The sequence below is a fragment of the Rhipicephalus sanguineus genome, chromosome 5, assembly GCF_013339695.2.
Source record: "Rhipicephalus sanguineus isolate Rsan-2018 chromosome 5, BIME_Rsan_1.4, whole genome shotgun sequence".
Classification (NCBI taxonomy): Eukaryota; Metazoa; Arthropoda; class Arachnida; order Ixodida; family Ixodidae; genus Rhipicephalus; species Rhipicephalus sanguineus.
Genome location: NC_051180.1, coordinates 104,844,322 through 104,859,612, shown reverse-complemented (window position 1 = coordinate 104,859,612; position 15,291 = coordinate 104,844,322). Strand labels below are relative to the sequence as shown.

The 15,291-nt window shown below is 45.1% G+C and overlaps 1 protein-coding gene across 1 annotated transcript; it reads left to right on the top strand.

Moving 5' to 3' along the window:
• The first annotated feature begins 10,445 nt into the window (after positions 1–10,445).
• LOC119394067 (uncharacterized) lies at positions 10,446–15,044 on the top strand. Its single transcript, XM_049415612.1, has 3 exons — positions 10,446–10,495; positions 13,848–14,044; positions 14,820–15,044. Exons 1-3 carry the CDS (start codon positions 10,488–10,490, stop codon positions 15,041–15,043), a joined length of 429 nt encoding a protein of 142 aa, XP_049271569.1. The 5' UTR covers positions 10,446–10,487; the 3' UTR covers position 15,044.
• The last annotated feature ends 247 nt before the right edge of the window (positions 15,045–15,291 follow it).

Genomic DNA, 15,291 nt, shown 5'->3' with positions numbered 1-15,291 from the left:
AAAAAAAAATCGTTGCGTGACGCGGTGCAGACATAGTCCATCTAAGCAGTCAAAAAAAAACGCACGTTGTGATTTGTGAAGGTGCCACGAGCGCGGATATTGGAAATACCCGAGTGCCTTTGCGACGCTGCACAATGTAAAGTGCGACACACTTTCGCTCGTGCAATGTCCACGTAACATGAAATTGTCAAAGTTACTCCTAGCAAATGGACAAAACGTGGTTACAAACTCGGAGTTAAGGCTAGGTTAGGCCCTAGAGATCAGCTGGTGTTCACGCGGCACACAGACGTTATACCGTGCGAAAGCTTCGTCGCTCCCGATTTCAAGTGTTGTCGAAGCTCTGTGAGGTGGGCTGCAGCGGAGTGAAGTTAGCTTTTATAAATTGCAAACACAGGAATGTAGGAATTTGTAATGCGGCCATGTTAAACTCCCGCACCGTAGACGGCATGATTGTAAATAGCGCGATCGGCGCTGGCTCAACTCCCGCTACGAGACTTCAGTTTGCGAGTTGGTGGGTGTGTAAGGGTTGTGCAGCGTCACAAGTCTAGGTAAATATCGCGTGCCTGAATAAATACTCTCGTGCTCCACTGCCTGAGGCAAGAAACCTCGCTGGAACAACATATACAGGTAATATTGCTGCGTCGGCACGTCTGTATGCATCGCAGCCTTGACGTTTAAAAAAATAAACGCAAAAGTAAGCTTTTACATGCGTATGCGACTGACACATTGTATGTCAGGTGAAGTATGAGTGGTAGTTGAAATATTGCGGTTTGGTGCAGGTTAAACGATTGCCTCGAACCGGCACAGCATTCAGCCGAGCGCAGCGCGCGCGCACGAATGCCCCCGCGTTGACCGCGGCGACCCTAGCGGCCGCCTCTGTTCCTGTATAAAACCGCGGGCGGAGTTTCGTGACCAGGAAAGCATTGAAGCACTCTGGTAAAAGCATGACCTTCGCGATTAGTTACACCAACGCGCGCAGCCAGAAGTAGTCACGGAGGCCACGACTCTGCCAAAACCACGGTGGTAGAATAAAACAGGTGGCCCATTGAGCGCCGCGAGTGCGTCGCCGTACTGCTCGAGTTGCTCGCGGCCGCCGCTAGGTTCGCGACGAATTTTTGGGCCGAAAGACGCGCACCGCAAGCTCTCGCTGTGCTGTAAAAACCGGTTTCTCTAGCTAATTTTGTGGCTTTAAACGGTTGTTTGTGCTTTTACTAGCTTGTAGTGGCTGTCTGCCAGCTTCGACCGCAAAAGTAAGAGCGCCAGGCTTTATGAAGCTTAAAATTTTTTAATCGGCGCGCGTAGTCCCGATATGACTTCCACAGGGTGCCGATTGCAAGAGACGCGCGTGTATTTTTTTTTTCGAAAGCGTGAAAATTCCTATCGGCGAGTGTGCAGAGTAAAAAAAAAACATTTGGTTTTCACGTTATCGTATGTATGTCGGAGGACTGTAGCTGGCGGTCTTTCCGTGGAATTGCATTTCTCCACAACTGCCGTCGCTTTTCGTCTTTCGGCGCGAAGAAAATACACAGCTTTTCTTCGCACGTTTTATAGCCAGATTTGCAATTTGGAGCGAAGCAGTTTCGTCCCATGGTGGCCACCGCATCAGCGGCACAGTTCGAGCCACCGTGGTTTCAGCCGTGGTTCCAGCTTACAAAGTGAGCGGAAACACCGATGCAGTCGCGCGCGTTGGTTTGACAGAGCGCAACAAACGCGACGCATCAGAGCGGATCTCAAGCCGTGGGATCACCTAATGGCCGTGATCATGACTCGAAGGCCGATTGCGACTTTGCGACGCTGGTTGCGACGCATAGGGACGCTCTTGCTCTTCGGACGCTTGCACCCACGGACGCCTCCGCATTTATCGAAGATGACCAAGCAGAAAGGCAGAGACGCCGCTGCAACGCTGGTTGCGTTGCATGCTTTTCATTAGTGGCGCGTCCGTTCTAAGCGACGGCAACTCTTCAGTGTTGCTTAAGGCCTCTCTGGTGTAACAAATACACCGCGGATCTCTTTCTCAAAAGTTAAAGATGTAAATTGCAGTTTAAATGCTCGCGACGCACGCTGGCCACATGCTTTCAAATGCGCCGTAGTGGAGATATCGGCCCAGAGTACACCTGCTGCCACCTTGCGGAAAAGGGGCGGCAACTCGAGCACCTCCGTGACACGCGCGGCGCATTGGCGGAGCGGCGCGTCGGGCCACCTGTTATTCTACCACCGTGGCCAAAACTACCGATTATGACGTAGTTCCGGTTAGTTCATTTCCACGCCCACACTTTTGGCGCGCTTGCTTGGGGGGAGCAAGACGAACTTTTCTTTCGCGTATTTTAAAGCTCCTGCCAGCACAACAGCGAAAAAAATTACGCCATCGTCGACAACAATGCTGGTCCTTGTTAACAACAAAGTTTTACCGATTTGTAAAACCACTTAGCATCCCTCTAATAAGCGAAGCTGAAACACGCGGCCCCTCTGTTGATTACAAGGTGGAATCTATCGAAGTGTCTTCTATTTTAGCTTTTTCATTTCTCCATGGCTGGCTTACTGAGTTCAAATTCCCGCGAGCATCGGTAACACAGGTTTTTCTCAAGATTACATTGGATTCCGCCATTTGCGTCCATCAGCGGGTTACGTCGAAGGAGGTTTAAAAGAAGCTACATCTAGCATTTAACAACGGAAACTATACTGTTACTTTCCAATGAGAACTGTTTTCACATTTACTGGACAGATGCGTTATTAGCGCGAAAATTGTCCTGCCTCAAAAGACATACGAGATAAAAAAGTATAAGCTGCAGATGCCTTGATGCAACCTCGGAGGTGATTGTTCACCGCGGCTGGAGCCTTGTGCAATGTTGGCAGACTTTTCCTTCGTGAGACTAGAGCGTCAACGGTGGCCTTGTCTTATATCAAATGCCTACATTTGCAATCATGTTTGGCATTTTCAGCGACATAAACGTGTTGCTTTTCATTTCTCGCAGGGACTGCTTCATGTAGCTCCCCCCAAGGGCCATGGCACAATACAATGTAGAGGTTGTCAACCCTATAGCTATACCTGGAGACAACTTTCTGTGGCAGCACAGCCACGTCTACGGAGCCGAATCACGTACTTTTTACTACGCTTGTGTAAGTAGTGCGCAAATGCTAACTCTTGTTGACTACGCAGCATAAAAGAAAACTTAAAAATAAAATAAATATGCATTACGTTCAAGATTGCTTGGATTGCAAATAAGAAAGTCCATCCCGTGAAGGATTTTTGTTTTTTGCTGTTTCAAGTTTTCTGGTTTTCTGGCGTTGGTTTCACGCTTTCCGGCCCCTGTAAGCTACGATGGCGTCGCTCGGTTGCAGCAGGTGAACATCGAAGCTTGTAATCGAGCATGAGCGCGTGTTCGTTAGGTGATCTGTGTTCATCGAGCAGAAAGAATAGACGACAGTGGTGCGTTGTGAAAGATTTCATTGCCGACATACAATCAACGGAAAATTTCGGTGCAAGTGATACCATCAGCGCAAGAGGGTCTCTCATCGCGATAACACCCTTGAAGGTGACGCCGGCGACCTGCCAGTCTTCGGCAAAACCAGCTGCTCGAAAGCAAGACTGCGATTGGAAACAGTACGTAAAGAAAATGACCCATTTAATAAATTTCGTTGAATACATGGTCGAGATTTTGGTTGCCTACTAAGCTGATACGATCAAGCTGAAGACCACGCACTGTAACGCCATGCCCGCCGGCGTCTACGGCGGGGGGATGTTTTTGGTCTTTTGTGATGAGAGCTATTTACGATGATAAAATTATCATTGCAAAGCTTCGCCTGGGCAACAGACGCTTTCATATCTATTATGCGGTGGACTGTGGAAAAACAGCGTTCTTGACTACAGCGGGTAAAGAGCGCGTTTCATCCTCTTGGAATTAAAAACGTTAGACTCCCGCCCACGACCAGCCGCGGCCAAGATTTTTCCTGCCCATCGATGCCTTCGCGTCCCCTGACAAAATAACGTGAGCACCTCCAGAAAGTTCTGGCGTCTCCAAAAGAAGGAAAACGACGATGTCGACCCTGCATGCACCGAAACTTAGGAAATGGTTTGTTGCCTTTGCGTAGGCGCAGTTCCTACTGGGCCATGCCGTTTTGTTTCTTTGAAAAATAAAGCCGACCGCGTCAGTAAAGCTGCTTACTGCGGTAATTCACAACACAGAATATTCTAATGCTTTTCAAAAAAAAAAAATGTAAGCACTAATATATGGTGCTCGCGTCACACACGGATTTGAACCACTGGCAGATTATCTTTGTACAATGTGATTTGCAGCAATGATTGAAGGCTTTTGTTGCTTCATTGCTGCATCAATAAATATATCAAGGCTTGTGGTAGCTTTGGATTACAGCTGTATATAACCAATATTTCACAATGCTGTCCAACAAATAACCAATTAGCTGTCGATGTTCGTACGAAAACGAACATGTTCGATGCGCTTGAGAAACCAAAACCAAAATAGGCCGCAAACGGACTACTTGGCGTAGTAACACATGTGCAGAAGCTCCGCGCACGTAGCCTTGGCTGTGCTGCCACAGAAAATTGTCGCCAGGTATAGCTGTATATGCTAAGGAAGCCTTCAGAGAAACTAGTGCAAGCGCGGAGACCCTCCGAGGTAGCGCATGCTAGCATTGCTACTTCCTTATAGTTTCTGAATTGCGAACTCACGTACCGCCTCATTGCCCCGCCTCATGGCCAAATATAGCTTTGCTGTCGAAATATAATCTGCACTCACAGCCACTACTATCGCACGCAACTTGAGTTTATATAGACGCTGCGTTCAATCACACTTGCTTATTTTCGTGGCGTCAAGCACTTTTACGTGTTTGATATAGTCTATGTTCACTATATAGCTACATCTATGGGGGGGGGGGGGGGGGGGGGGGGGGCGGGACGCGCGAGTCACGTTCGCCTCTAGCCGTGGCCAGAACCGATTCGGCTGCGTCTGTTCGCTAGGCTGTGGGCTACTGCCACATTTTCAAAGCACCATTGCACGGTGCTTACACGTCCCTATGTGGGCTCAGAACTTCATTCCACAACGCTATGGGTACAACTAGGCCTTTCGTCTTCATATTCTTACAAAATTCTAAGCATACCCCGTAAATATTGTTCCGTACGATAGAAACAAAAATCAGTTTTTACCTTGAACGTCCTCTTTCTTGAAAGTTTCGGAAGCTTCCGCAGGAACATGCGGTACATCATCTTAAGATAAGAGATGTTTTTTTCTAGAACAGGGGTCGGCAACCTTTTCAGGCGGAGGGTCGAGTTGGATGAAGTCGACACGGCGGGTGCCGCCCGGCAAATCGGCGGGAGGGGGGAGGGTTGCAGGCAAAGAGAAAAAGATAAGCGAATTGACAATAATCTACAAAAGTGCAATGGAAATCATGTTTTGTTTTTGGCACGCACGTCATTAGGTTGCAAGCACAAACACATACACAAAAAGCGTTTTCGATGAGACGTTTAGTGATAACACGCAAATATCTGCATTAAGATTGCTCACCGACAGACGCAGAATGTCGCGGAGGTCTTCATGTCTTAGTCGGGATGTCTTCATCGGTAACTTGGGGGTGTAGGGTTCTCGACGTCGTGCGGGGTGCCGTATAGTGCCGCCCCACGACCGAATTCGGCCCGCGGGCCGCAGGTTGCCGACCTCTGGTCTAGAGGATAAGAGGGCAGCTGAAAATATCATCGCTCTACATGTTTGTGCTGCATTTTTCTTCAAACGATAATTGGATGTACTGACAATATCACTGAGTTGAATAGAAAGTGCACGAGGAGTTCTCACGATAACATGTTTGCAGCTCCCTGTCATATTTGCTCGGTGTGCAGTGCCCTGTACCCGTAGTTCTGCGAAACGCCGTAGAATTTACACGCATCTGAAGAATTATCTTTTCAGGGGACAGCTACCGCCCCCCCCCCCACAGTAGAGTTCATATTACTCTGAATCATCAAATATTTCGGCTAAACACAAAATCATTAATACTAATGATTGTTGGGGTTTTACGTCCCAAAACCACGATATGATTAGGAGGGACGCCGCAGTGGAGAACTCCGAAAATTTTGACCATCCGGTGTTATTTAACATCTAGATTATATATATATATATATATATATACATATATATTATGTATATATATACATTATATATATCTCTAGATTATGTATCTAGATCTCAACACACGTGTCTCTAGTATTCCACCTGCACTGAAATACGCCTGCCATGGTGGTGTAGCAGTCACGGTGCTCGGCTGCTGACCCGAAGGTCGCGGGCTCGATCCCGGCCGCGGCGGTCGCTTTTCGATCGAGGAGAAATGCTAGAAGCCTGTGTACTGTGCGATGTCAGTGCACGTTGAAGTGCCCCAGATGGTCAAAATTTCCGAAGCCCGCCACTTCGGCGTGCCTCATAATCATATCGTGGTTTTGACACATAAAACCCGAGATAGCATTATGATTATTATTATATCTGTGGGATGCCGTGTCGATGGAAGGACGCATCCCAACATGAAACATAACTGTTTATTAACGGAGTAGCAGCGGGGCGAGCATACCGACGCTGCGCTCAGTCGGGTAGCGAAGGAATGATCACTTCCGAGCTTGGCAGCTTGGTTTTAAAGCCACCGTCGGTGACGTAAGCCTCCGGTGACGCTGCGGTGGCGCTGTCCCTTATCGGAGGCGTGGTGTAGCATGAAGCCATGTCACGCCGGGCTAGATAGTGACGAGGCGGAGGCTGCGCCGGTTTGTGCGCAGTGTGCTGCCACATATCCATTGAAATGAGGCCACCGCGGGCGGGATTCGATCTCATGACCTTCGGGTCTGCAGTGGAGCACCCTAACAATTAGGCCACTGTGGCAGCTGTCGACAGTGTTCAAGCTCCTGCTCGTATTCGGGACAGCGTACAGCTCTGCCTTAGCAGACTACGTAGCACTTTAGGTCGTGAACCATTTTCAAGAAAAGCTTGTACTGCTTCACACCCCCCGCCACGGTGGTCTAGTGGTTATGACGCTCGGCTGCTGACCCGAATGTCGCGGTATCGAATCCCGGCCACGGCTGCTGCATTTTCGGTGGAGGCGAAAATGTTTGAGGCCCGTGTACTTATATTTAGGTGCACGTTAAAGAACCCCAGGTGGTCGAAATTTCCGGAGCCCTCCACTACGGCGTCTCTCATAATCATATCGTGGTTTTGGGACGTTAAACCCCAGATAATAATAATGTTATTATTATTATTATTATTATTATTATTGTACTGCTTCATGAATTGTCCGCTTACGTGCAATCGCCTGAACAAAAAAAAAAAATGTTTTCCAGCTTATGCTGCGACTGTGCTGCAGAATCCGCACAGCCCTGGGGTTTCAATATCTATAACCAGCACTAAGGTGCAAAAGTCATAAAGTGTAAAAAAAACCAAAGTGTAAAAAAGGGTGCTGAGAGGCGTAGCATACCGCTTTTCTTATTTTGTTTAATTCTTACCGTCGAAGTCGACCAAAAAACACTGGTAACTCTGGTGATGCATTGATCTGGCTACTAAGAAAGCGCGAAATTTAATGAAATTTGACGGCGAACATTGAAAATTTGGTCAATAATTGCCGAGAACTATGAGGGAAGACGTGACAAACTGAGTTAGCGCAAAGCAACGCGGGTATAAATTGTGGACTTTTTCAGGATTCAAGTAACTACTTGATTTAAAATTTTTCATGCACCTTTATGGCTTTTATTCTAGCTCCCTATACTATGATAAACAATACACTGCCTTATATTGTTTATTACATGCCAATCTATAGGCTGTTATTTATTGTCACTAAATGCGGAACTAAAACTGTTTCCCTCTTTTCTGATTTGAGCTCGCTGTTTTTGACTTGACAAAGCGCATTGTGCCACCGAGTCATCACACTTATCCTTGGACCAGAACTCAGTGGTGGTGAAAGTCCTACTCTACTTCAGTTTGCTGGCCCCGTCGTATCATCCGCTCAACTTTTATTTCTTTTTAACGTTTCCGATTTCTTTCAGGAAATTTTAAGGGTCCGCGAACCCGGACATCTACGGATTGTGTGCGCTTACAACGAATGGGCATTGTTATCTCTAGCATTGCCCGTCAACTTCGTTCGTCTTCTTGTGTCCTCATCCTTTTCGTTTTGATCTGAACCGTACGCTTCGCTACAAAGTAATTCCACAGATATGACACAAGGACGTTACTGTATTTTCTATGTTAAAGTTCTGATGGTTCCGTCCCTTAAATTATGAAAAGAGTTCCTTGCCGTAGTACTTCCGCAGTGCTTCTTGCCGTTCGCGCTGTGTTGTATGCATATATCAATGATGGAAAAAAAAATAGTAAGGCACGGCCTCATCTAATTCATCATTATAAGTGAGTTGTGCAGCATGTTACGCTCTATTTAACGCTTAAAGGAACCCCAAAGGCAAAGATTAAGTCCACGTGGATTGTTTAAGTAGCATTCCAGAAACCATGCAATGCTTGTTTCGTGCCACGCAAATGCTTAGTTCGAAAGAAGATCACGTTTTAGTGGTTGATCAAAAACTTCTAAGCTTTCTGCACATCACTTTCTTTTGCGCCACCTCCGGGATCACCCCATCTTTGACAAAGCAATGATATCATATGACGTCATAGGGACGTAATGATGACTTCACAGTCCCAAGGGGACATGGCCAGTGGCCGACGGTTGGCAACGGGTCGGCAACCAGTCGGTGGCCAGTTTAGTCGGCGACACAACCGAAAAAAGTGGTCGGCCCGTGACTGGCCATTGACCAGGTCGGCGGTAGGTCGGCCAGCGCGCTTGGCCCGACGTCGTAGGTTTACCTTCTGCCAACGCCACTTCGGCTTGGTCGGAATAGGAGCGTGGGCCGACCTCTTTTTTAGGTCGGTGACATATGCATGGCGCGGGCGATCACGCTCGTCAATTTGCCCGTCGTGTAAGCAGAAACGCACATCCCTGTTGCGTTCTTTTTCTTTTTTTCTTGAAATATAGGCAGTGACATCGTGACATTACTTTAATTTCGGCGTAAATTGCAGTGCACGTACGTGCACACACATAAAAGTTAGTCTAATGTGCGATATATGCTAGCAAAAAATTTATTCTTACACATAAATTTCAGGGAAGTTTACCAAGAGAAGGTAGTATAATTGTTTCACAACCATATAGTTTTTTTTTCGTTCTTAAAATACGCAACTGCGGCCTAGATGAAGATACGCATCTGTGGAATAGTGGTGGCGGCTGCAACCACTTGGCCACTGATTTGACAGGAGACAGCAGCTAGCCCGCTAGCCTGTGAACAGCGTGGTTCCAAGTTCGGTAAGTATATATGCCCTGATTGTTCGTAAAAGGAACATTAAGACGACACAGAAAGCGCAATGCAATATCGTGTTCTCTGGACGGTTTTAAGTATCCGTGATCCCGTAAAAAGCACTGCCGAGGCATTCCCGCCTGCCTTTGTACGCACTCCCGTGTAGCGATCACATGGCGCAATGTGTGTCGTTCTTTCTTTTATAAACGTGTGAACCAAGAAGTTCAAGTTACCATTGTATTATAGTACTAATGGAGCTGTTTGAGACCCATTTGTTATTTCGCCTGGTATTAGCGTGAATGAATCGCACTGTGTCTTTTAGCTGTGACATACCTTTTTTACCCATCATGATTTGGGGTCGTGTTAATCAGAATGCTACACTGGCCGTTACGACACCTCCTCAGAACGTATTAAACAGCCTAATTGTTTACGTGCCATCTGAGGCAGAGGACGTAAGAGGCCTAATCGAAAAACGTGCGGTGCTTTTTTTGTGCGCGTGAAAGAATCGTACGAACTTTTCAGAAGGTCTTAGGTAGGTTAAGGAGGCAATAAAAAATAACATTAGAGCCACACAGTGCGAATGACGGGACAGATTAAAATGGATAGGACATGGCGCTGCCTGCCAACTGCCTTTGTGAAAGGTAGTGCAATGTTTCCATGGCCTTTCTGGTGAACGTGCGTTTTCTTTATTCGTACATCATTTTACTTCCAATTGTCCCATTCGTTCTTTCGTCACTCACTTCGTTCGCGCTGTTTAACTATGCTCTGTGTAAATTAACTCTGCATCTACAAAAACTTTTACTAAAAAGAAACATCGAATTCATCTGGAAGATTACAAGATCAATTCTCAAATATACTAACGCGTTTCTATCATGCGGCAAAGATTAGGGGGCCAGAGGTAACTAATTTCTTAAGATGCATTGGAGCACCGTCATGGATTTCATTTTTTGTGTTTAGCTGTCAGTGTTGAAGGGTTGCAAAACATCCGATAATAACCGAACAGTAGGACAACTGGACACTTGTTTCAAAATATAAGTGGAACCTGTGATGACACGTTCATATGATCACGGCCGTAGGCTTGCGCAGAAACTAGAAGTTTTGGTCTTGCATGTCTCTACTAATTAGCATCTTTTGCTTCATTTCAGAACTTTGTTGCTGCACTCGCGCTGTACGAATGTCAGGGTAAGTGTTTTGTTATGGAAAATTTGCAGAAAGCAAAGCGTCGTCGAGAGCTGAGGCTTGTAAGAAAAGCAGCTGTTGAGTGTTCACAGCAAGTGACAGAACGTTTGAATGCAGCGTCAACTGCAGAGAACCGACGTCTAACTCAGTTATTTCCAACTGAACAGAATGCTTCAACCAGTGCAACGATGGAAAGCAGCTTGGAGAACAATTCACCTGCATTTTCAGATATGTTGTCTGAAGACAGAGATTTAACACTGAATTCTTGTGAATCGGTAATGTTGTCTGAGGACAGAGATTTGACATTCGATTCTGGTGAATCAGTAATGTTGTCTGAGGACAGAGATATGACACTGAATTCTTATCAGTCGAACATTTACCCTCAGTCTCCATGTACAGAGCAGTTTTATTCAAAGAACTTGAGTAGTCAGTTGAATGCCTGGGCTTCAGAGCATCAAATTCGGAGAAGAGCAATCGACTCACTGCTAAACATATTGAAGCCACATTTTCCTGATCTTCCTAAAAGTCACAAAGGTTTGCTCTCCACTCCTCGTAACATTCCAGTCACGGACATGGGCAATGGAGAATATGTGCACTTGGGGCTTTACAGTGGTCTTGAGCTGACAGTTGATTCATGGCCAGAGTTACAAGATAACAGTCCTGTTTTTGTCAGTTAACATTGATGGCCTGCCTCTGTTCAAGAGCAGCCACAAGCAGCTTTGGCCCATACTTGTCCAGTTGCACCATCCTTGCAGTAAGAACTTAGATTCAGTATTCCCTGTAGGAATTTACTGTGGTACATCAAAGCCAGCCTCTCTCTCAGACTACTTGCAGCTTTTTCTGGAAGAGTTGCAGCATGTCCTGTCACATGGATTTCTCCATAATGGCAGGCAGTTCAGTATTGAGCTCAGGGCTGTACTTTGCGATGCTCCAGCGAAAGCATATGTCAAAGCTACAAAATTGTATTCTGGATATTTCGGATGTGACAAATGCTGTGAGAAAGGAGAATATCTTGGACGCATGACTTATCAAGGCATTAACAGCCTATTGCGTTCGGATGAGTCTTTCAAAAATCAGACTCAGAAAGAGCACCATAGAGGGGTATCTCCATTTGCCACTATTGGTATCCCAATGGTTACAGCCTTCCCTCTAGATTACATGCACTTGGTTTGCTTGGGAGTTGTAAAGAAATTAATTTCATACTGGCTAAAAGGCCCATTGACTGTGCGCATTGCACACAGCTTAGTTGCTCAAGTGTCTGAACGCTTGCATGCATTCAAAAGACGTGTACCACGAGATTTTGCTAGGAAGCCACGACCCCTTGAGAGCTTTGAGATGTGGAAAGCCACTGAATTGCGGCATTTCCTTTTGTACTCTGGAGCTTTAGCCTTGAGGAAGGTTTTACCGGAGCACATTTATGAGCACTTTTTGCTACTACATGTTGGAATTTCCATTCTCTGTTCTCCATCTATGGACAATTTTGTTGATTTTGCAGAACAGCTGCTGTGCAAGTTTGTTGTGCAGTGCAGAACTATCTATGGGAAAGAGTCTATGGTTTATAATGTGCATTGTCTTGTGCACTTATGTGATGATGCCCGTCGGCTTGGTTGCCTTGACTCCTTTAGTTGTTTTCCATTTGAGAATTACCTAAAGGATTTGAAGTTTCTTGTGAGGTCAGGGAATAAGCCTTTGCAACAGGTCTGCAGCAGAATAATTGAACAACGGCAGGCTGTCCAATCTAATAAGGTCTCAAACGCACAAGCTGGAGAGTTTGGGGTCATGGCTGCCTCGTGTCACTCAAGGGGTCCTGCCCTTTCATTTTTTGGATCGAAGCAGTGTCACAAAGCACTGTGGAAAAGCAGTGTGATCAGCAGCAGTGCACCTGACAACTGTTTGCTGCTCTCTGGAAACAGGATTGTTCTCGTTTCCAATTTCCTTGCACATGGATCCAATGTACTTATTGTTGCCAGTTTGTGCAAGATTGAAGGAGATCTTTACACTCAGCCATGCAGGTCATCATTGTTGTCAATATTTGTTGTATCAACTCGTACTGAATCACTTGGTTCATTTCCCTTCGAGGACATTGTTTGTAAAGGCCAGCTTTTGCCATACAAGAGAAAGTATGTCTTTTTTCCTCTGTTCCATCTCCTTTGAACCAGTTTGCTTGGCTATAGGTTTTGCAGTACATATATTTTTGCAGTTTTTACACATTTGATGCCTAGCTTTTTTTATATGAGAAAGATACTTTTCCTCGAGTTTCCTTGTTATCGTCAAAGTTTCAGTCCCGTGTATTACAACTATGAGTATGCAATTATTGCACAGTAAAAGATCGTTAATTCGGATCTCACGATACCAGAAAATCTGTCTGAATTCCGAATTATCGAAAGTATCGAGAAAACAATGAACTAATGTCTGCTACGTCAATAGACTTCCATTTTCTTGATGAATACATAAATCTCGCACTTACTTTGCATTAGAGCAGCTTAAAAGCCACAATTTTCGCCTCTCGCAACATTGTTCACAATGTGACCGCGGCTCAAGACCTTCCTGCTTTAACTAATGCTAAACGTGCTAACCCAAAATTAAACAAAAATGTCGTTACTGTACAGCTCGCACTGATTGTAATAGCGATGTAGCTTGCGCCACCTCATTTCGGTTTTCTGCGACTGCCGTTTTCGCTCCTTTGCGTCGCACAACTGAGGCACTCATGTTTGCTGCGCTTAGAGAATCATCTGAATTAACCAGGTTGCGGCCAAATATGTCCGAATGATAGTTTGATGCCATCGAACAATGCATCCGCTGGCCGAGACCAGAGAGCGCGTCCGAATGATCTATTTTCTCGAATTAACAAGCTTTTACTGTATACCTTTCACTTTAGAGGCAGCAGTAGATTGCCTCTCATTATTTGGGAATGCCTGCTGTATGCACTTCCACCCAGCCTTGTTATTTGATGAAGTTCCATTTGATCAGTAGGCTTCCCTGTTAGCAATTGGCTTAGTCATACACATTCTTATACAAACTCCTGAGGTTGGTTGCCAACCATGAAGTCTTTCGCCAGGCTATTGAGCATCATCGTTGTCTTCAACATATTCATATTAAGCCCTACTACTGCAATACATCCTCAACTTAGGTCTTCAATAACTTTTTAGTTTGTTGCTATCATAACTTAAAAGCACTTAGTCATCTGCGAATGCTTGTTGCTCAGATATTTTCCTGTGAATTTTACCAATCCATTCGTTTGAATACTTTTCCTTAGCAGGCAGACTAAACTACGGGTGTTCCTATAACTGTTAGATGAATTGCTATTACTCAGTGTTTCGCCTTTCGGGCGAAACTTTGGCCTTTTATTTTGCAGGTTTCACATTGTCGAGTTCCGAAGTGAAAAGAGCACATATGTTGTTCCCACAAATTGGGTGACTCGTAGAAAGCGACATGTGATGTGCTTTTGGCCTCCAACTGACCTGCAAAGCGAAGTGGATCGCTTGGTGCGGTCAATGACTCCAGCAGAAGATGACTGGCCAATGTACAAGGCCAGGATTCTTGGCACTAAAGGTATGTTGTCTTGCACTGTGCTCTTTATTTTTAAAAAGAGTTATCATGGTAAACGAAAAGCAAAAATTGTCTGTGCATAGTAGTTCTTTAAATTTTCACTTGAAGTGTGCCTCTTTGGTGTGACCACCTTGGCACATAAAAGTGGTACATGTTACTTTTCTAGAATGTTACACAGGTGGTTTGGTTGAGTTATGCGCTTTACTTTTTTTGCACTGATGTCACGCATGCTCTCATCCGGTATAGGCATCATGTAAACCTCAGCGTAAAATACCTTTATTTCTGAGTTCGTGTAAATAGTCTACAGTGAATTTGTTAGCTGTTTTGAAAGAAGTGGCTAGTACAAATAGCGGGAAGCCAGCTGTAAAGGCAGTTTGACTGTAATTGTTACTACATGAGAATGTAAAAAAAGCTAACACAAGAAAAAGGATGAGAGCACAGATCTAACATTTCAATCCTGTGTTCTTGCCTCGTCCTCATTAGGATATGAGAACACCAAATTTTTTCAAACAATTGTTGTGCTGCTTTTTTTGTCCCACTCCATTCGTGAACCAGTTTGCCCAACAAAATGTTTTACTGTGTTATTCTATATCGTGCTTGTAATGTACTGCCATACTAAGGTCTTCGTGCTGATAAAAATTTATTCTTGCACCAGGAACCTTGTGTACATATCGGCGCTTGGTGATCGATGTAGAAGCGTAACACTTGCTGTAAATTGTGATTGGCTTAAAAATGAAGTTCATTCTCATAATTTTGTTTCCCTCCATTTCAAATACAGGCACATATGAACGAGCCAAGGAGTTCTTGCCACAAGCGTGTTACACGTCAAACATGGACACCGAAGATTCAGACACTCGGAAAAAAGGACGCCGGAAGAGGAAGAGAAGAGATTTCTCTGAAAGCGATGACGACACATGCAGTTCAGAGAGTTCATCCAGTCGGGGTAAATTTTTGCCTTTTTTGCCAGTCTCATCAAAAGCATTTTTTTTGCTGGCTTGTTGATTCAATCCGAATTTTGTAGATGTACTGCAAAACAGTCACCTTTAACTTTTCTACTGTATCCTTTTGTTTTGCACCTTCTTTAACGTGACTATGTTGCACAGCACATTTACATAATCGTACCATGCATTCACTAGTGCTTTAATGGCAGGCTGACTCCTAAATGCTTGCTTAGTATCCAAAATTGTCACGGTTTCTACAGCTTAAGGTATCTGTCAGTTCATGTTCAGGCCTTAACGATTTTTTCTGTG